The following is an 18,758-nucleotide window of genomic DNA, read 5'->3' as shown; positions in this document are numbered from 1 at the left end:
ATTTGTCTGTTTGGACAGGTTGAGTATATTGTTCGGTTGCTGGCAAAGATCTGGTTTATAGTTTACACTGAGCATTGAAAATGATCGCACTGTTGTTCTTAGTTAGTCTTTACTTTGTAAGCCCTCTACTAGCTCACACAGGTTAGTGCATAATGCAACTGAACTTACTACAGATTTCAAACCTTTTTTTTTCTTTGTAGTACGTAAACTGCATGCATTTTTATCTGGAAATGAAAGACAAATTTGTAGTATTTTTATTGGTTTGTCCAGGAACAAATAATGAAAATCCTGTGTTTGTGCTCATTTCAGTCACTTGCGAGACGGAGTTTTCGATGTTGAATCACTCAATCTCGGAAGTAATCTGTCCATCAAACTGCTTGAAGCAAAACCCGGCCTTATGTGGAAACGGCGTCTACGCTGATGGCCCCGTGTGTTTGGCAGCAATACATGAACAACTAATTGATGGTTAGACACTTACCGCCAAAATTTACAATTTATTTTATAGGAATTATGCTTTTAATGCTTAAATTTTGTTGTTTTTCAACATTAGTGACGACATAATTATATATATTATATCGATACGGTGTGCGATCGAGAGCCTGCCAGGGGCCTTTGGTTTTAAACTGATCTACTTTTTTATTCATTAATCACATTAGTGACGACATAATTTTTCAGTCAGTACAAAAAGAGGATGTTTGGTGGGTTTACGTCAAACCCTAGGCTTTTTGTGTGACTTTCTATTAGAGGAATGACTTTTTAATGTAGTACTGCGGTTGTTGGGGCGTTTTATAAGCCGCTATTACATAATTAATCCAAGAGTTATGCATTCAAGTCCTCTTCATCAACAATATAATTAATTTCTGTAATAATTGCACAAAACACATGTTTGTGGTTTTTGAAAATAATGCATGGTTTTTCACAGATTCTGGGGGTTTAATTCGAGTGTACCAAACTTCGCGAAAAACTTATTTCGACACAGATGTTTGTGGAATTGTTGGAAAAACAGCATTCAGATTTGAAAGTGAGGAAATGTTACAGAGAACAAAATTAAAAGTAAGTTGTTAGCAGTACACAATTTAATACAACAGTTTGTTTCCAGTGACTTGTTCAACATCCGGCAACACTCAGCACACAATTACAAAGGTAATCTGCCCCCCTGGTTGCCAAGGTCAAACCTTCTCTTGTGGAAACAACGCTTTCCATTTGAATAGTTCCATATGCTCCGCAGCGGTCAAGGCGAGGAAACTTACAGGTGAAAATTAAGTGGTAAACCAAACTTTTTTCACCAAAAAATCTAAAATTCAACAAATTCGAAGCATCTGGTGGCGAAGTAACAATTTACAAGTACACGAACGGAAGCAACATATTTATCAACACATCGACCAACGGAAATTTGGGAAAGAAATGCAGTGCTCTATCTTGGTTCACATTTTCGGGTAAGTGTCGTAGTGGTAAACTTAATGCATTCGTGCTGTTTTTTTAACGAAAAACACAAAGCCGCACGCCAAAATGCGAAACTTTAAGAAATTGTGTTCATTTCTTAGAGTCCACTAATTTGGAAGTTATTAAAATGTAGTTATTTCGTATTTCAGATGTGGACGCTTGCAACTTTGCAAACCCTTGTCTCAATGGAGGTACATGTGTTGATCTATTGGGAGATTTTGGTTGCATCTGCCCTTCCCCTACTACAGGAAGAAGATGCGAAACAGGTATTTACGCTTTATTTACGATAAACTGACCTAGTTCTTTTACCAAAATGCCTATATGTCATTAGTGTCTTAATTTTTTCTAGTAAATTGTGATGCAACCGGAAACACCCAACATGCAGTCACAAATGTCATTTGTCCACCAAACTGCCAAGGTCACACCTATTCATGCGGAAACAATGCTTTCCATTTGAATAGTTCGATATGCTCCGCTGCGATAGAAGCGGGAATACTTACAGGTAAACCAAACTTCAATTCAATCTAACAACAAACAACGAACAAAATGACACATTTAGCTGCTGGTGGTGAAGCAACGGTTTACAAGTACACGAACGGAAGTAACATATTTATCAATACATCGGCAAATGGAAATTTACTTGCAGAGTGCAGTGCCTTCTCCTGGTATACTCTTTCAGGCAGGTTTCATTTCACTTTACTTGTTGTAAATGTACACATGCAACGAATGACTATATTTGTTCCGTTTTAGTTGCACGAAAGCTTCACAAAATAGTGACACAATTCATGCCGATTTAATGCTCACATGTTACTATGTGTCTTCTTCAATACATTTATTTGTTAATAGATCTTGATGCCTGTGCCTTGGGACATCCTTGTCTCAATGGGGGAACTTGTGTTGATCTGGTTGGAGATTTCCTCTGCGTTTGCACTTCAGCTTATGCAGGAAAGAGATGTGAAGCAGGTTGGTTTTTTTTAAGTCGTTTGGGAAAAGATCGAAAATGGCAACTCTCGATATATCTAAAGATAACGCATCAAACTTTTACTAGGAGAAATTAACAACAAAAACACAACCAACAAGATTCCAAAAATGTTTTCGTTTTTCAGTGACTTGTTCGACAACCGCTAACACCCAGCACACAATATCAACCGTCATTTGTCTCCCGAACTGCCATGGTCCAACGTACTCTTGTGGAAACGACGCTTTCCATTTGAATAGTTCGATATGCTCCGCTGCGATCGAAGCGGGAAAACTTACAGGTAAAAATAAAGTGGTAAACCAAACTCTGTCTAAAATTCAACAAATTCGAAGCATCTGGTGGCGAAGTAACAATTTACAAGTACACGAACGGAAGCAACATATTTATCAATACATCGACCCACGGAAATTTTGGAAGGAAATGCAGTGCCATATCTTGGTTCACATTTTCAGGTAAGCGACGTTGTGTTAAATTTAATGCATTCGTGTTGTTTAACACTAAAGAAAACCCAGGAACTCCTTCGCCTAGAGCAAAATTGCGAAGCTTTAAGAAAAACTGTTTTCTTTGCAAAGAGTCAGATTGCTTGTGATGAGACTCTACTAATTTCTGAGTTATTAAAATGTGGTTACTTCGCATATCAGATGTAGACGCTTGCAACTTCACAAACCCTTGTCTCAATGGAGGAACATGTGTTAATCTGCTCGGAAATTTTAGTTGCATCTGCCCGTCCCCTGCTACAGGAAGAAGATGTGAAGCAGGTGCGCTCTAAAACGTTATACATTGAAACCATGTTGACATGTGTGGAAACACTGCTTAGATAGCGTAGTTCATAACATATAATTTGAAATTTATTTCGATAAAAATTATCATCACGTTGCAAAAAATGGACCCAGGTTTTCAACACAATACCAAAATATTTAGAGCGCCAAACACATTTCTTTCCAGTAAGTTGTAATGCAACCGGCAACACCCAACATGCAGTCACAAACGTCATTTGTCTACCAAACTGCCAAAGTCAAACCTATTCATGCGGAAACAATGCTTTCCACTTGAATAGTTCGATATGCTCCGCTGCGATAGAAGCGGGAATACTTACAGGTGAACCAAACTTCAATTTAATCTAACAACAAACATCCAATAAAATGACGCATTTAGCTGCTGGTGGTGAAGCAACGGTTTACAAGTACACGAACGGAAGTAACATATTTATCAACACATCGGCAAATGGAAACTTACTTGCAGAGTGCAGTGCCTTCTCCTGGTTTACTCTGTCAGGCAGGTTTTATTTCACTGTATTTAAAGTAAATGTAAACATGCTACGAATGACTCTTTTTGTTTTTTGTCAGTTGCATGACCCATATTGGTTTATTGCTGACCTGCTGTTGTGTGTCTGCTTCAATCAATTTATTTGTTAATAGATCTTGATGCCTGTGCCTTGGGACATCCTTGTCTCAATGGGGGAACTTGTGTTGATCTGGTTGGAGATTTCCTCTGCATTTGTACTTCGACTTATACAGGAAAGAGATGTGAAGCAGGTTGGTGTTTTTTAGGACTTTTGGGAGTATCTCAATATTGACAAGGTCGATACACCTAGGGTTAACGCACAAAGTTTCACTAGGAGGAAATTGCAACAAAAACCTAGCCATCAAGATTCCAAAAATAATTTTGTTTTTTAGTGACTTGTTCGACAACCGCTAACACCCAGAATATGATATCAAACGTCATTTGTCTCCCGAACTGCCATGGTCCAACGTATTCATGCGGAGCTAATGCGTTCCACGTGAATAGTTCGATATGCTCTGCTGCGATCGAAGCGGGAAATCTTACAGGTGAACCGAAACTCACTTTAAAGATATTTTAAAATATCATGCAAGTAAAATTGTTGATCTTTTTTAGTTTCTGGAGGCGAATTGACGATTTACAAATACACAAATGGAAGCAATATATACATCAACACATCATACATCGGTGATTGCAATGCTTCGTCCTGGTTTACTCTTTCAGGCGAGTACCCACATGCTTGCTCTATTTTGCTTCATGATTTTATAATCGTTAAGTCATATGTTGGCAGTGTAGCCAGGCCATTTCGAGGTCCCGTACCGCCAACGTGAAAGGAATATATATGGGTCTGTTTTACACCATATTAGATACAGGACAACGCAGAAGTGTTATATGTTTACGCTTTGGCATGATCGCCCCACTGCGCAGGCCCTTTATATTTTGCGATATTAGCCCACGTATTTCGATCATAAGTTTCACTGAAAAAGCAGACAAGCACATCAGTCAAGAATAGTGGTTGATCCAGCTAGGCTTGCCTGCGATACCAGTGAACATTTTAGGTCTAAGTGTAATAAATTATTACTAGATGTGGACGCTTGTACTTTTGGAAATCCTTGTCTCAATGGAGGTTCTTGTGTTGATCTTCTTGGAGATTTTAATTGCTCCTGTACTTCCGCTTACACTGGGAGAAGATGTGAAACAGGTTGACGAAAATATCTTCTATGAATATTACCCATTGTAATTAGGTATTCACACCCCATCTCTTCTTATTCAGGGTTAGATTGCCCGAAATCAAAACTTGTTTTCCCGCGTGATCGACAAACTTCTGATTACGCGTGGTATCAAGGAGATGTTCCGAGTCTTGCAGTCGCCACAGCTTGTATGTGGTTGAACATATCCACATTTAGCCACCAGATGACTGTAGCAAGTTACGCTATAAGTGGAGAGAACAACGATTTCTCAGTATATTTTCGTTCCAATGAAAAAGGTCGATTGGTTCGCATGACCATTGCAGGCAAATTCGTTTACTTGAATGCCGATATACAACTTCACACAAATGTAAGGAAATCGCTTTTACGTTTTTCTGCTGTTCGTGAAAAAAATGTGTATGTAAATTGCCATTAGTTAGGAATAAATTTCAAGGCAGCTCATTATTTAAAACCTGCCACATTGTATTGCAACCAATGTTATCAATAGCCTTCCGTTTGGTTTACATCCGTGATTTATCCATAAAACCGCTGAGTTCCCGTAACTCCTTCGGTCGAGCGTTGGGCCTGGTTAGCCCAAGACACGGACGCTGATCGTTTTGATACTGTTTTTGTGTTCACGGAATATATCGTGTTTCTATCTCTCCGTACCAAAAAATATGTTTGAACGTAGGCCTTCGCTCTCGGCTTCAAAAGTGAAATAGATTTGCCTAATAAGAAAGATTTGAACCTCCAAACAACATTTTCCGCGTTTTTCAAGAACTTGCATATTTGAAACTGTACAGCACAGCGACCAACAGAGGGCACTTTTTAGGTACATCTGTGCATATGGTTCGACACCACGGAGAAATTGATGGGAGTTTATGTAAATGGCAACCCAACTGATGAGAAAGGACTGCAATCAGTGCCAATAACAACAGGAGGAAGTTTGCTGATTGGTCAGGAACAAGATGGTGTCAATGCTGGGGGTTTGGAAAGTCATCAATCTTTTCTGTTGAGTATTAGAAGTAGCAAAAGTTCAAAAGTAGTTTGAATATTGTTGGGTGTGTAAAACTTTCTCTGAGCGCACTTTAACGCAAAAATTAGTTTTCCATGAACCAATGGAAGTACTACTTTTATTTTACTAACAATAATTCGAAAATATTACTTTGAATTTGCAATTTTTCTCACAGTGGAACGGTCGCCAACTTCATGATGTGGTCGCGTGTTTTAACGTCATCAGAAATTACCGACATATACCAGTCATGCATCTGCCCCCAGGATTACGTCATAGCGATGACGCCGGACAAAATAAAACTGTACGGTGAAGCCGTTAACTTCAACAATGATAGTTGTCCAATCGCATAAAGGCATTTAGTTTTCCACATACAACTTCGTCGCAAGGAAACGATTTACATTCTGCTATGTGTTTTTTGCACAAAATTCGCAAACTTTTTTTCCCTTCACCTGGTTTTTATCGTACATTTTGAAATAGAAATATATTGGTGTAAGTCGCGTATAAAATGGGCGCCTGACTCAATAACCCTTATTATCGGTGCCCATGTCATTTTGTTTCGCATGTTATTGTTCATACGCGTTCAAGTTCTTGTTGTACATAAAATATGAGGTTGAGAATGCTGAGTAGTCTGCCACGTTTTCTCGATATAAGTCTAATACTTGAATTTCATCCACAGCCTTTCAATTTATTGACACTTTGGCTTTTCTGGCATTTTCATTGTGTAAAACCGCTGTGCTTTTTTTATCTGATAGTAGATTTTGCGGCATCGCAGCCATACTAAACCGGACAATTTTCCCTAGTCCAAAGTCCAAGCGAGATATGAAAAATCAAGCCCCCGATGAGGTTTGAGCACAGGTCCCTCGGATAACCTGGCCCAACGTTCTATGCATATGATAAAACACTTCTGCGTTTTACCAAACAAAGACGAATTTTTCTGTGTCTTTTAACTAAATATTTGAAGAGTTATTTATTTACACTATGCATGTATAACTTGCAGCGCAACCACACGTTAGGTAATTTATTCGTATGTCCTTGGAACGAACTCTGCTCCAAGCGAGTTAACACGTGTAGGCTACAACTACTCTTGTTCGCTCGTCCTGTCTTAATTTCAGGTTTTATTTCACAGTCGCCACTTTCAGCGCCTTTGTTTGACTGAAATATTCAAGTCGTGATTTTTCCATATGTGTTAGGCCCATCTTATCAACGCTCTATGAATGTAGACGATATGCGTGCCCCCCAATTCTATTCTTGACTGAATATTTTCCCTCGACTTCCTCAAAACAAGCAGTCATTCGCTCTCGGCCAATGGCAAGAAAGTGTTGAGTTTGTTTATTCGACAGACCACATTTTTTGGTACTTTGTACATTGATACGTTTCAGTCTTGGAGTTTTTTATGTGCAAGTTTTGCCCATTAAGTTAAAAACGACACAAATAACGTCAGTTCCGTCGCGTCACATTTTAGACGCAACAGTTCAGTGAAGAGACAATAAAGATAATTGCTTTTGAGTCGTTAATTAAAGCTACATATTGACGGACTTTTTGAATTTTGCACAGTCTGCTCAATTATTGTCAGTACGAATATAGTCTACAAAGCAAAAAAATCATCGTCCCGATTTTAAACAGTTTGAAATTAGGGCGGTGGACAAACCGCAAGGGTCGAATTGACGACCTGTCCACCAAGTTCTATTTTATCCGGGGTCATCGCTATGACGTAATCCTGTGGGCAGTTGCATGACTGATATATGTGGATAATTTCTGATGAAGTCAAAACACGCGGCCACATCATAAAGTTGGTGACTGTTCCCCTGTAAGAAAATGTTTGCCTATGTTAGAGCAATACATATGAACAAAGGTGGATACTTTCTGCTTATCTGCGCGACTACCTTTTGCGGACTTTGGGTGGTATGGTTTAGATATAGAGCGCTACGTATTGCTACATTTTAGTTTATAAGTCAAAGTAGAGTCGGAGCAAAGTTTAACTTGTTTTTTGAAAAATTTGGCATTAAAAAAAAGTAGTTTAATCAAAAAGTATGCCTTGCGACAACAGTTAAAATATAAATATTTCCGCCATGGGTAAGAACCAGTGGAAACTAAACTAAAGTACTCAACCTAAAAGTTTGAAATGATTCAAATCCGCCTTTAACAGAGTCCTGTTCCTGGCCAATAACCAAACTTCCTCCTCCAGTCAATGCAGCAGTATTGTAATCTTGTTCGTCCGTTTGAATCCCATTCTTGTAAACCCCGCCTCGCTTGAGTGTTGTGTTGAACCAAAAGCACAAGTGAACCTGGAAAGGGAATATGTTGCTATACATCACTTCGACAGATACAATTTCTATATTTGGTTTGATATATTTCTGCCAAATTTGGAAATTTTCTGTTACAATCCACTATAAGCATGTTATAAACTGATGGCGTGGGTTAAACAAACAATCTATGAATGGCCAGTTTAAGTAATTGTTATTTCAACAAAACTTTACCGTATATTGAGTTACATTTAGGGAAAACCAAATATCATTGTTTACGTGAAAAAACGTGACTGTATTGTGTTACATTTCCACAAAACTATCCATCACCCATTCTGGGAACACATTATAATCCTATTTGCTTGGGAATGTCATCACCAAACCGAAGGGGCAATAGTGCTTACATTTGTGCCAATCTCCACGTTGACAGACAGATGAAGAGTAACACCATCGATGCCAAACCGGACGATCCGCCCACCCTCAGAGGAGTAGAAATATACAAACATTTCGTTGCTATTTCCAGATACAGCGTAACTGACTGGTGACAAATCATGGCTTAACGAAGGCATGTTCAACCATAAACAAACTGTTCCAGTCGCAAGACTTGGCATCTCTCCTCGATACCACGCGTAATCGGAGGTATAACCGTGACGAGGAAAGACGAGTTTTGATTCCGGGCAGCCTAAACCTGAACAAAACATTCATCACAATCGAATTATGAAACAATTAGATTTCACTTTGAAACAACGATATCGTCAATGTACATGCAGTTGGAGCAAATATTATAAAAGATTAAGGTACGATAATAAATCGAAGCCAAAGGTCAAAAATGTGAATAATGCATTTAATTGCCGATGCTCCTAGGCATGTTGATTACTATACGACGGTGAATATTACATGATGTAATGAAATTCTACAATCAACCTGTTTCACATCTTCTCCCGGTGTAAGCAGAAGGACAAGAGCAATTAAAATCTCCCAGAAGATCCACACATGAACCTCCATTCAGACAAGGTTTTCCCAAAGCACAGGGGCCCACATCTAGTATTAATTGGCATTGCAACACAATTAATACAAATATAAAATAAAAATATTTCGCTACCCTATCAAGAATTTGCGACATGTCTAACTTTTTTCTTTTGTTTTCTATGAAATATAATTACAGTTGCAGCAATCTGCATCAGAATGTTCCCGATTTAAAAGATTTTATGTATTTAAGCTTGCGAAATTCATATAGTATAGACTTATTCATTTGGATAATACAGTTACTTGCCTGAGAACGTAAACCAAGAGGACGTATTGCACACGTTTTGCAAGTTTGCTACGGTCAATGTGTCAATGAATATGTTGCTTCCGTTCGTGTACTTGTGAATAGTTACGTGTCCACCAGAAGCTAAAATGCAATCATTACTTGCAACTGTTCTTTGAAACAGCTGTACCAACGAGACCTTACAGCTAAAGTTCGAAACTAGGTGCACCACAGACTGCAGGTCAGTCATAGTTTTTCTATTTGCTTGTTTATTTTTTAAACTGAGTTTTGATTTACCTGAAAGTGTTCCTGACTTGATTGCAGCTGAACAAATTGAACTGTTTAGGTGGAAAGAATTGGTTCCGCATGAATAGGTTTGGTCCTGGCAGTCCGGTGGGCAAATGAGGCTGGTTATCGTGTCTAGTGTGTCTCCAGTCGTTGGACAAACCACTATAAAACGCAACGGCGTGATTAAAATGGTAATGAATAAGGAAATTACGTCCATCTGGTGCATTAGTTAAAATGTCAATTCTGGTGTTTTTAATCAAACAATTTGTATATACAAACAATGGCAATTCAATATAATATATGGGAAATTAATTGAACGAACCTGCTTCACACCTTCTTCCTGTATAAGCAGATGTACAATCGCAGCGGAAATCTCCCAACAGATCAACACATGACCCTCCGTTAAGACAAGGATTTCCCAGTGCACAAGGGTCCACATCTAGTTGCAAATGATTATCAGGCCGCAAGAATTCAAAACTTGATATTTATTGCTACACTTCCAAAACCCACAGCAATCAGCGTAGAATTCTTTGTATTCCAGGTTATTGTTCAAAGTACATTTTAGGTAAGAAAAAATTATACGAAACTAAACATGTTACATATCAGGTCACTTGCCTGTTAATGTAAACCAGGTAGAAATATTGCACGCATCTTGCAAATTTTCGTCTGCAGATATATTGGTAAATATATTGCTTCCATTTGTGTACTTGTAAAACGTCGCTTCGCCACCAGAGGCTGAAAGTACAAAATTGTGTTTTTCTACTGGAAAAGGTTTGAATCGATAATTGTTTACCTGCAAGTATTCCCGCTTCGATCGCAGCGGAGCATATCGAACTATTCAAGTGGAAAGCATTGTTTCCACACGAATAGCTTTGACCTTGGCAATTTGGTGGACAAATAACTGTTGTAATTGTTAGCAGCGAGTGACCGGTTGTATCACATTTGGCTAAAAATGAAAGTGTGCAGCGCATTAATGCCTGTTCCATAATTATTTGTAGCCTAATTAAGAGTTTAGTTTTTGAGCAATGCAATCTTTCGGCACATAGGAGTATACCGAATTAAGTCACGTTGTGTAATTAATAATATGCGCGAAATACGTACGAACCAACCTGTTTCACATCGTTTTCCTGTATAACCGGAAGAATCACAGACACAACCGAAATCACCAAGCAGATTAGCGCACGTACCTCCATTTAGGCAGGGATTACCGTAGGCACAGGCGTCAACATCTAATGACAATTCATTACTTAATGTTCCCGATTTTAAAGATTTTCATTTTTAAGCTTGTGAAATTGTGTCATAAAGTATCGACTTATTCATTTAGGCCACACAACAGTAGTTACTTGTAATTACTTGCCTGAGAACGTAAACCAAGACGACGTATTGCACACGTTTTGCAAGTTTGCTACGGTCAATGTGTCAATAAAGATGTTGCTTCCGTTCGTGTACTTGTGAATGGTTACGTGTCCACCAGATGCTAAAATGCAATCATTACTTACAACTGTTCTTTGAAACAGCTTTGCCGACGAGACCTTACAGCTACCGGTCGAAACTAGGTGCAGTTCATCCTGCAGCGCAGTCATCATTTTTCTACTTTGCTTGTTTATTTTTTAAACTGAGTTTCGCTTTACCTGAAAGTGTTCCTGACTTGATTGCAGCTGAACAAATTGAACTGTTTAGGTGGAAAGAATTGGTTCCGCATGAATAGGTTTGGTCCTGGCAGTCCGGTGGGCAAATGAGGCTGGTTATCGTGTCCAGTGTGTCTCCGGTCGTTGGACAAACCACTATAAAACGGCGTGATTAAAATGGAAATGAATAAGGAAATTACGTCCATCTGGTGCATTAGTTAAAATGTGAATTCTGGTGTTTTTAAAAAAACAATTTGTATATTTTTATATACAAACAATGGCAATTCAATATAATATATGGGAAATTAATTGAACGAACCTGCTTCACACCTTCTTCCTGTATAAGCGGAAGTACAATCGCAGCGGAAATTTCCCAACAGATCAACACACGACCCTCCGTTAAGACAAAGGTTTCCCAGTGCACAAGGGTCCACATCTAGTTGCAAATGATTATCAGGCCGCAAGAATTAAAAACTTTGATATTTATTGCTACGCTTCCAAATCCCACAGCAATCAGCGTAGAATTATTTTTTATCCAGGTTATTGTTCAAAGTACATTTTAGGTAAGAAAAAGTTCTATGAAACTAAACATGTTACATATCAGGTCACTTGCCTGTTAATGTAAACCAGGTAGAAATATTGCAAGCATTTTGCAAATTTTCGTCTGCAGATATATTGGTAAATATATTGTTTCCATTTGTGTACTTGTAAAACGTCGCTTCGCCACCAGAGGCTGAAAGTACAAAATTGTGTTTGTCTACTGGAAAAAATTTGAATCGATAATTGTTTACCTGCAAGTTTTCCCGCTTCGATTGCAGCGGAGCATATAGAACTATTCAAGTGGAAAGCATTGTTTCCACACGAATAGCTTTGACCTTGGCAATTTGGTGGACAAATAACTGTTGTAATTGTTAGCAGCGAGTGACCGGTTGCATCACATTTGGCTGAAATTATAAGTGTGCAGCGCATTAATGCCTGTTCCATAATTATTTGTAGCCTAATTAAGAGTTTAGTTTTTGAGCAATGCTTTCCGCACATAGGGGGATACCGAATTAAGTCACTTTGTGTAATTAATTATATGCGCGAAATACGTACGAACCAACCTGTTTCACATCTTTTTCCTGTATAACCGGAAGATTCACAAATACAACCGAAATCACCGAGCAGATTAACGCACGTTCCTCCATTTAGGCAGGGGTTACCGTAGGCACAGGCGTCAACATCTAATGACAATTAATCACTTAAAAACACGCAATGCGAGGTTGTATTGAATTGCTTAACGACACTTTTTCCAGGTGTGTTTCTAACATGCAACAAAATTTTTCAATCTTCTTTAGTACTAGACTTGCCGGACAAAGTAAACCAGGCGAACGCTTTGCAGGAGTTTCCCAAGTTTCCGTTTCCAGATGTGTTGATAAAAATGTTGCTCTCGTCCGTGTATTTGTAAACCGTCACTTCCCCACCCCCATCAGAAGCTAAAAAGTTTTTTATTATTCCTTTTGTTTCCGAAATAAACTAATTTAAACTGAGTTTTTCTTAACCTGTTATTTCTCTCGCGTTGATCGCGGCGGAGCATATCGAACTATTCAAGTGGAACGCATTGTTTCCGCACGAATACACTTGACCTTGACAACCAGGTGGACAATTGACCTTTGTGATTGTGTGTTCGGTGTTGCCGGTTGTTGAACAAGTCACTGAAACCAGATTGCTATGGTTTGGACTGAACTGCAATAAACCTTTTGTCTATTCTATGCTTATATTTACTTTCAAATGTGAAAGCTGTAGATTTCGCAGATTTGCAAGTCTGACTTGCCACTCCATTTTGAAAAGACGCGGCAAATGAACTTTTTCCAAGCGTTTCAAACACTCGTATCAGCCCTCCAGAATCTAACAAAAAAATATTTCAATAGTTCACTGTTGGCAATATGTTGCGCAGCACTTCTCCCACATAAACTTATAGGTGGTAATTAACACAAACCCATCATCTGCCCCTTTCAAATACTACCCTCAAGCGTTTGTCAACTTATAGGCGGCTTATAAAACGCACTTACAACCGCAGTACTTGAACATTAAAATGCCTAAACCCCCTAAAAGAAAGTCCCAAAAACGCCTAGGGTTTGACGTAAACCCACTAAACATCCTTTTTTGTACTAACTAAAAGGTCACAATGAAACGAAATTTCTGTGAAAGTTTGGAATATATTGCAATAAAACATATTTTGAAAAAGGCTTTTTACCCAACAAGATTTAAACCGGTGCGGTCGAGCGTCAAAACCTTGACGCTTTGAAAAAATTTACGTGAAGGATCTACTTTTATAATTTTAATTTTTTGAATTATGTCGTCACTAATGTTGAAACACAAAATGTAAACATTAAAACTATTGTAACTCAATAAACTGTTCTTCTGGCATATATAAAACGTAACTTTATTCAGCGACGTTTCGCCTGTTATTCAACAAGGCTTCCTCAAGGTAATGGTACAGCACACAACTAACGCCAAAAAAAAATGGGCGGGAAAACTACAGTTACAGTAAGTTGTTATAGAGCACCAGGAAGTAAACGCACAAGGCTCTTCCGGTTTTCCCGATGTAGACACCCTCGCACTCTCCACATGGAATTGAATAAACCACTCCTTTTGGTTCCGCTACCTCCATGACAATGGGGTGCGACACCAAACTGCGGAGTGTTGTATGGGGTCTAATGTATACCTTAATCCCATAATCTGTCAGCATTCGCTGCAAAGTCTCGGTGAGTGTGGGGACATAGGGAAGAACCACCGTGCCGTAGGTTGGCGTCGGGTCTTTGTGTGTGACGACCGATCTTCGACGTAATATCCACGAGGGATACGCGTTTTTCCTTAGCGCATTCCGGATGATAGTGATCTCTTCATAATAATCTTCTTTGCTTAAGACCAAAGCATCAGCTCTTTCCATCAGGGACCTGACAACCGCCTTTTTGTGTTGTAGCGGATGTGCCGACTGGAAGGAAAGGTAGCGGTTGTTTAAGGGAGCGAATATTGCCGCCAAGTCTAAGATTCAGGTCTCCCATTACGTCTCAGAAAGGAAGAGATATAATGCGATCGGTTGGATTCCGGTTTTTGAGACTACGTATAAACGATGCACATGTACGCATCAACAACTATATGCGCGTTCTCAAGGAGTCTACAGGCAAAATCGAAGGAATTCTAGACAACACCTCGTTGGCATCGCTTTACTCTTATGTAAAAGAAGGCGCAGTGCGGATTATTGCAACAGGAAGAAAAAGGTGTCGAGAGAAGCTCGATTTGTGGCATGGTAAAAGAATAGATTCGCGGGTCAAGAGCGCGAACAAAGAGTGGGTTACGAACATGTCAGACCACGAACTCACACCTGAGCAACATGGTGTCTTAGCGCTTGGATTAAACTTTGCCGTTTCGTCTAACGCTGTACCATGGAAACAGATGTTAGCATCCATTGAGAAGGGCCTTGTTGGCCAACCTGCCCACGTCAAATCTCTGTTGCAAGGCAAGGTGGTAGGGTGTATTCGTAGTCATACCAATGTTACACCCAATGTGCCAAGATCATATTCGTCAGCGATACAAGAACTTAGAAACAATCGCAGCATTGTCATTTTGCCAGCCGATAAAGGAAACCGCACTGTTGTGATGAACCGGTCCGAATACACTGATAAGTTGCTGGTACTTTTAGATGACACCACAACTTATAAAAAGTTGACGAGAAATCCAACCCCTTCGTTAGAACGCAAGGTAAACCGGTTTGTGGGTTACCTTCATAGAGAAAGAGAAGCGTTGTCGGTTGTAGTGTTTCGGCAGCTACACTGCACGGACGGTAGGACACCTCAGTTGTATGGGCTTCCTAAAGTCCATAAATCAGGCATTCCGCTGAGGCCCATCGTTTCTTTTATTGGCTCTGCAAGCTACATGCTTGCGAAGTACCTCGCAAGAGTCATTGCCCCATTAATTGGCACCGGTCCCTATCATGTCAGGAACTCGCATGTGTTTGCAGTAGAAGTTAGGAGTTTGGAAATAGCGGGAAGAGAGTGTATGGCGTCATTTGACTTTGTCTCCTTATTTACAAATGTACCACTGGTTCTTGCTGTCAAAACGGTCATGGACCGTTTACAAGAAGACGAAAATCTCGAAGAGCGAACGCTATTGTCGCGTGAGGACATTGCTGAAGGCCTTAATTTATGCCTAAACGCGACATATTTCTCTTTTCGAAGGGATTTTTACCAACAGGTATTTGGCACGGCGATGGGTTCCCCCATCTCCGTTGTGATTGCCAATGTGGTAATGGAGACGATTGAAAACAAAGCGCTGGCAACATTTTCACATCCTCCACCTTTTTGGAGACGTTACGTTGATGATACGTTTTGCATTATCGATATTTCGGTCCTCAAGTCCTTCCTTGCCCACCTGAACGGCATTGAGGAATCTATAAAGTTTACTTTGGAGGAAGAAATTGATAAGAAACTACCATTCTTGGATGTGGAAGTATACCGGAACGTGGACGGCAAAATCGGCACTCGTGTCTACCGAAGCCGACTCACACCAACCGCTACCTTTCCCTCCAGTCGGCGCATCCGCTACAACACAAAAAGGCGGTTGCCAGGTCCCTGATGGAAAGAGCTGATGCCTTGGTCTCAAGCAAAGAAGATTATTATGAAGAGATCACTATCATCCGGAATGCGCTAAGGAAAAACGCGTATCCCTCGTGGATATTACGTCGAAGATCGGCGTCACACACAAAGACCCGACGCCAACCTACGGCACGGTGGTTCTTCCCTATGTCCCCACACTCACCGAGACTTTGCAGCGAATGCTGACAGATTATGGGATTAAGGTATACATTAGACCCCATACAACACTCCGCAGTTTGGTGTCGCACCTCATTGTCATGGAGGTAGCGGAACCAAAAGGAGTGGTTTATTCAATTCCATGTGGAGAGTGCGAGGGTGTCTACATCGGGGAAACCGGAAGAGCCTTGAAAACCAGAATTAAGGAGCACCGCCGCGACGTTGCGTCGAAAGACGCAAATAAGACAGCGTTAGCCAGGCATGCTGCCTTAAAAGGTCATCAGATCCCCTTTGACAAGGCTAAGGTTTTGGAAAAGGAGGTGGATCATACAAAGCGCCTCTTCCTAGAAGCGCTCTACATCCACAAGAACAATCGCTGTGTCAATGATAGGGAACAGTGCGTTTACTTCCTGGTGCTCTTTTACAACTTACTGTAACTGTAGTTTTCCCGCCCATTTTTTATACATCACATGATTCTACAAGCGGTGTTAGCGTTATCCCCTTTTTCGTATTGGCACGTTTTTTGGCGTTAGTTGTGTGCTGTACCATTACCTTGAGGAAGCCTTGTTGAATAACAGGCGAAACGTCGGTGAATAAAGTTACATTTTATATATGCCAGAAGAACAGATTATTAAGTTACAATATGCCTGGCAGCAACAAAAACATTATATTAAAAATATTATTCTCAAAAAATAACTTGTAAATTTTGGCAGTATGTGTCTCACCATCAATTAGTTGTTCCTGTATTGCTGCCAAACACACGGGGCCGTCAGGGTAGACGCCTTTTCCACATAACGCCGAGTTTTGCTTCAAGCAGTTTGATGGACAGATTACTTCCGAGATTGAGTGATTCAACATCGAAAACTTCGTCTCGCAAGTGACTGAAATAAACACAAATACATTATTTTCGTTGTTAGTTCTTGTAGAAACCAATCAAAATACTACAAATTTGTCTTTCACTTCCAAATAAAAAAAATGCATGCAGTTTACGTACTACAAAGAAAGCAAGTTTTGAAATCTGAAGTGAGTTCATTTCAATTATGTACTAACCTGTGTGAGCTAGTAGAGGGCTTACAAAGTAAACTAAGAACATAAGTGCAATCATTTTCAATGCTCAGTGTAAACCATAAACCTGAGCAGCTCTTTGCAAACAGACAAATTTATAAATATTTACTGTGAAGTCAATCTCTGCTGACAATTTCTTATTAATGTTCACTTAAGCCCTTCTACCACCTCTGCTTCAAACAATTCAGTATACACGGAAGAAGATCATTTGTTTTACCTTAGACAATTTAATGAGGTAAATGACAGAATCTTGCGCACAGCAAACGATCGGATATTTTGATTAATATAGTTTTGTGACGTATATGAAAACAACTTTTATATTCTGCTTGAGAATTGCTTCAGAAACATGTGCATGTAATTCTTGATTGCGCTAAGAAGGAAACAGCGTCCCTGAATTGCTAAATCTTTCATCACGATATAACTTTGATTATTTGCCATTTTCTGTGGGCATATTGGTGACGGCTAAAAATACAGATGTTAAAAAGGGCAACTAAAAGATTTTCGACCCTAATTTAACAACCAGTCATATAGTTTGAACTCAATATTGTGTGCGCCCCGAACCCCCTTTGGTACAAAGCAATAGTTTGTCTTGTCCTCATTATAAGCACCTAAACCAAACTGATGCATGAATTCGTACTTTGTGTTCAATGATATAAATGTTAACGAAATTTCAAAAATCAGCGAATGCTGCAAAGGCATGAATACTTCTTTGGAGACATTTCACGTTCAAAAAGCACAACTATGGACAATCCAATACGTTTAGCAACGAACATCTGTAAGTGTACTATGGACCGCTCTGATAAGTCCGGAACATAAGGTGATCAATTGTGTCTTAAGGCGAGCGGACGACCAATGGCAAAAATTCAAGTTGACGATTGCATCACAGTTTTGTTTTAATGGGCGTCGTAGCTGTGACCAAACCCCTGGCAGTTGCTCGACTGCTGATGTATGTTGATATTTTCATCATGTTTGTTGCCGTTCCACTACAAGAACAAGTTGGTTATCAAACACCAAAGTACTTTGCACCTCCAATATTATATATCCTTATTCTTTACATATTGAAGTACATTGGGGAATGGAAATTCCCACGGACTGTGCATGCTACATTTGAATGGAAGTAGGAAGTCGACAACGTGGCAGTTCATTAATAACTGTAGTTTGCAACAGCTGCTATTTTTGGAGAACAAATCACGCCTAGCTTACTTCAGCCAAGGCTTGTATATGATCTAGGTCCATAGGACCAAGGCCATTTTCATTATCACATTTGTTCATTACATCGCTTGCAATATATGCGCATGGCAAATATTATGCGAACCATATAGTACGAAATTAGTTCATGTACATGAGATAAACCCCGTGTTTCTACGTTAACAATATTTTGATCAAGCAAACTATACCACATATGGTGTAAAGTTGTATACCACATATGGAGCCATATGGGGCCGATTAGGTTACAAGAAGCTTTGTTTTGTAAATCCGTGACAGGGCCAAGAAAATACATTGCGAGTCGCATTCTGAAGAAGTGGTTTCACTTCCCACGTCGGTATCCGGACTTACATTTTTAATGGCAGGTCGAGCAAATAACCT

The 18,758-nt window shown here is 39.6% G+C and overlaps 3 protein-coding genes and 1 long non-coding RNA gene across 4 annotated transcripts; 1 reads left to right on the top strand and 3 right to left on the bottom strand.

Annotated features, from left to right (window-relative positions):
* The first annotated feature begins 13 nt into the window (after positions 1 to 13).
* LOC145892859 (uncharacterized) lies at positions 14 to 7,221 on the top strand. Its single transcript, XM_082982043.1, has 21 exons — positions 14 to 141; positions 310 to 465; positions 923 to 1,021; positions 1,100 to 1,252; positions 1,317 to 1,436; positions 1,593 to 1,709; positions 1,793 to 1,945; positions 2,003 to 2,122; positions 2,290 to 2,406; positions 2,550 to 2,702; positions 2,755 to 2,874; positions 3,064 to 3,180; positions 3,368 to 3,520; positions 3,578 to 3,697; positions 3,841 to 3,957; positions 4,099 to 4,251; positions 4,319 to 4,426; positions 4,788 to 4,904; positions 4,977 to 5,260; positions 5,723 to 5,901; positions 6,081 to 7,221. The coding sequence occupies exons 1-21, from the start codon at positions 81 to 83 to the stop codon at positions 6,253 to 6,255; spliced, it is 2,892 nt and encodes a 963-aa protein (XP_082838169.1). The 5' UTR covers positions 14 to 80; the 3' UTR covers positions 6,256 to 7,221.
* A 58-nt stretch (positions 7,222 to 7,279) lies between these two features.
* On the bottom strand, positions 7,280 to 9,185 carry LOC145911996 (neuronal pentraxin-2-like). Its single transcript, XM_082999428.1, has 4 exons — positions 9,073 to 9,185; positions 8,553 to 8,836; positions 8,015 to 8,190; positions 7,280 to 7,710 (listed from the first exon to the last, which is right to left on the bottom strand). Exons 2-4 carry the CDS (start codon positions 8,757 to 8,759, stop codon positions 7,536 to 7,538), a joined length of 558 nt encoding a protein of 185 aa, XP_082855554.1. The 5' UTR covers positions 8,760 to 8,836; positions 9,073 to 9,185; the 3' UTR covers positions 7,280 to 7,535.
* Positions 9,186 to 9,421: 236 nt separating this feature from the next.
* LOC145912027 (uncharacterized) lies at positions 9,422 to 10,131 on the bottom strand. The gene is made up of 3 exons (XR_014403271.1): positions 10,008 to 10,131; positions 9,695 to 9,847; positions 9,422 to 9,541 (listed from the first exon to the last, which is right to left on the bottom strand). It is a non-coding gene; the product is annotated as an uncharacterized LOC145912027 (long non-coding RNA).
* A 903-nt stretch (positions 10,132 to 11,034) lies between these two features.
* Positions 11,035 to 17,293, bottom strand: LOC145892699 (uncharacterized). The gene is made up of 11 exons (XM_082982031.1): positions 17,157 to 17,293; positions 16,832 to 16,987; positions 13,078 to 13,200; positions 12,855 to 13,007; positions 12,663 to 12,788; positions 12,417 to 12,536; positions 12,105 to 12,257; positions 11,927 to 12,046; positions 11,633 to 11,749; positions 11,317 to 11,469; positions 11,035 to 11,162 (listed from the first exon to the last, which is right to left on the bottom strand). The coding sequence occupies exons 1-11, from the start codon at positions 17,209 to 17,211 to the stop codon at positions 11,035 to 11,037; spliced, it is 1,404 nt and encodes a 467-aa protein (XP_082838157.1). The 5' UTR covers positions 17,212 to 17,293.
* Positions 17,294 to 18,758: the final 1,465 nt, after the last annotated feature.

This window comes from Ascidia mentula, chromosome 1 (genome assembly GCF_947561715.1).
Source record: "Ascidia mentula chromosome 1, kaAscMent1.1, whole genome shotgun sequence".
Lineage (NCBI taxonomy): Eukaryota > Metazoa > Chordata > Ascidiacea > Phlebobranchia > Ascidiidae > Ascidia > Ascidia mentula.
This window is presented reverse-complemented; position numbering and strand designations above follow the sequence as displayed.

Excerpts from the sequence above, each read along its gene's own strand:
- LOC145892859 (XM_082982043.1), top strand. The coding sequence starts at position 81 with ATGATCGCACTGTTGTTCTTAGTTAGTCTTTACTTTGTAAGCCCTCTA. Across the intron at positions 1,022-1,099 it reads AACAGCATTCAGATTTGAAA|TGACTTGTTCAACATCCGGC; the intron begins GTGAGGAAATGT and ends GTTTGTTTCCAG. Across the intron at positions 2,875-3,063 it reads ATCTTGGTTCACATTTTCAG|ATGTAGACGCTTGCAACTTC; the intron begins GTAAGCGACGTT and ends TTCGCATATCAG.
- LOC145911996 (XM_082999428.1), bottom strand. The coding sequence starts at position 8,759 with ATGCCAAGTCTTGCGACTGGAACAGTTTGTTTATGGTTGAACATGCCT. Across the intron at positions 8,191-8,552 it reads ACGTGGAGATTGGCACAAAT|GTTCACTTGTGCTTTTGGTT; the intron begins GTAAGCACTATT and ends TTCCCTTTCCAG. Across the intron at positions 7,711-8,014 it reads GAATCATTTCAAACTTTTAG|GGGAACAGTCACCAACTTTA; the intron begins GTTGAGTACTTT and ends ATTTTCTTACAG.
- LOC145892699 (XM_082982031.1), bottom strand. The coding sequence starts at position 17,211 with ATGATTGCACTTATGTTCTTAGTTTACTTTGTAAGCCCTCTACTAGCT. Across the intron at positions 12,258-12,416 it reads AGGAAAAAGATGTGAAACAG|CCAAATGTGATGCAACCGGT; the intron begins GTTGGTTCGTAC and ends TTATAATTTCAG. Across the intron at positions 12,047-12,104 it reads CGAAGCGGGAAAACTTGCAG|CCTCTGGTGGCGAAGCGACG; the intron begins GTAAACAATTAT and ends TTGTACTTTCAG.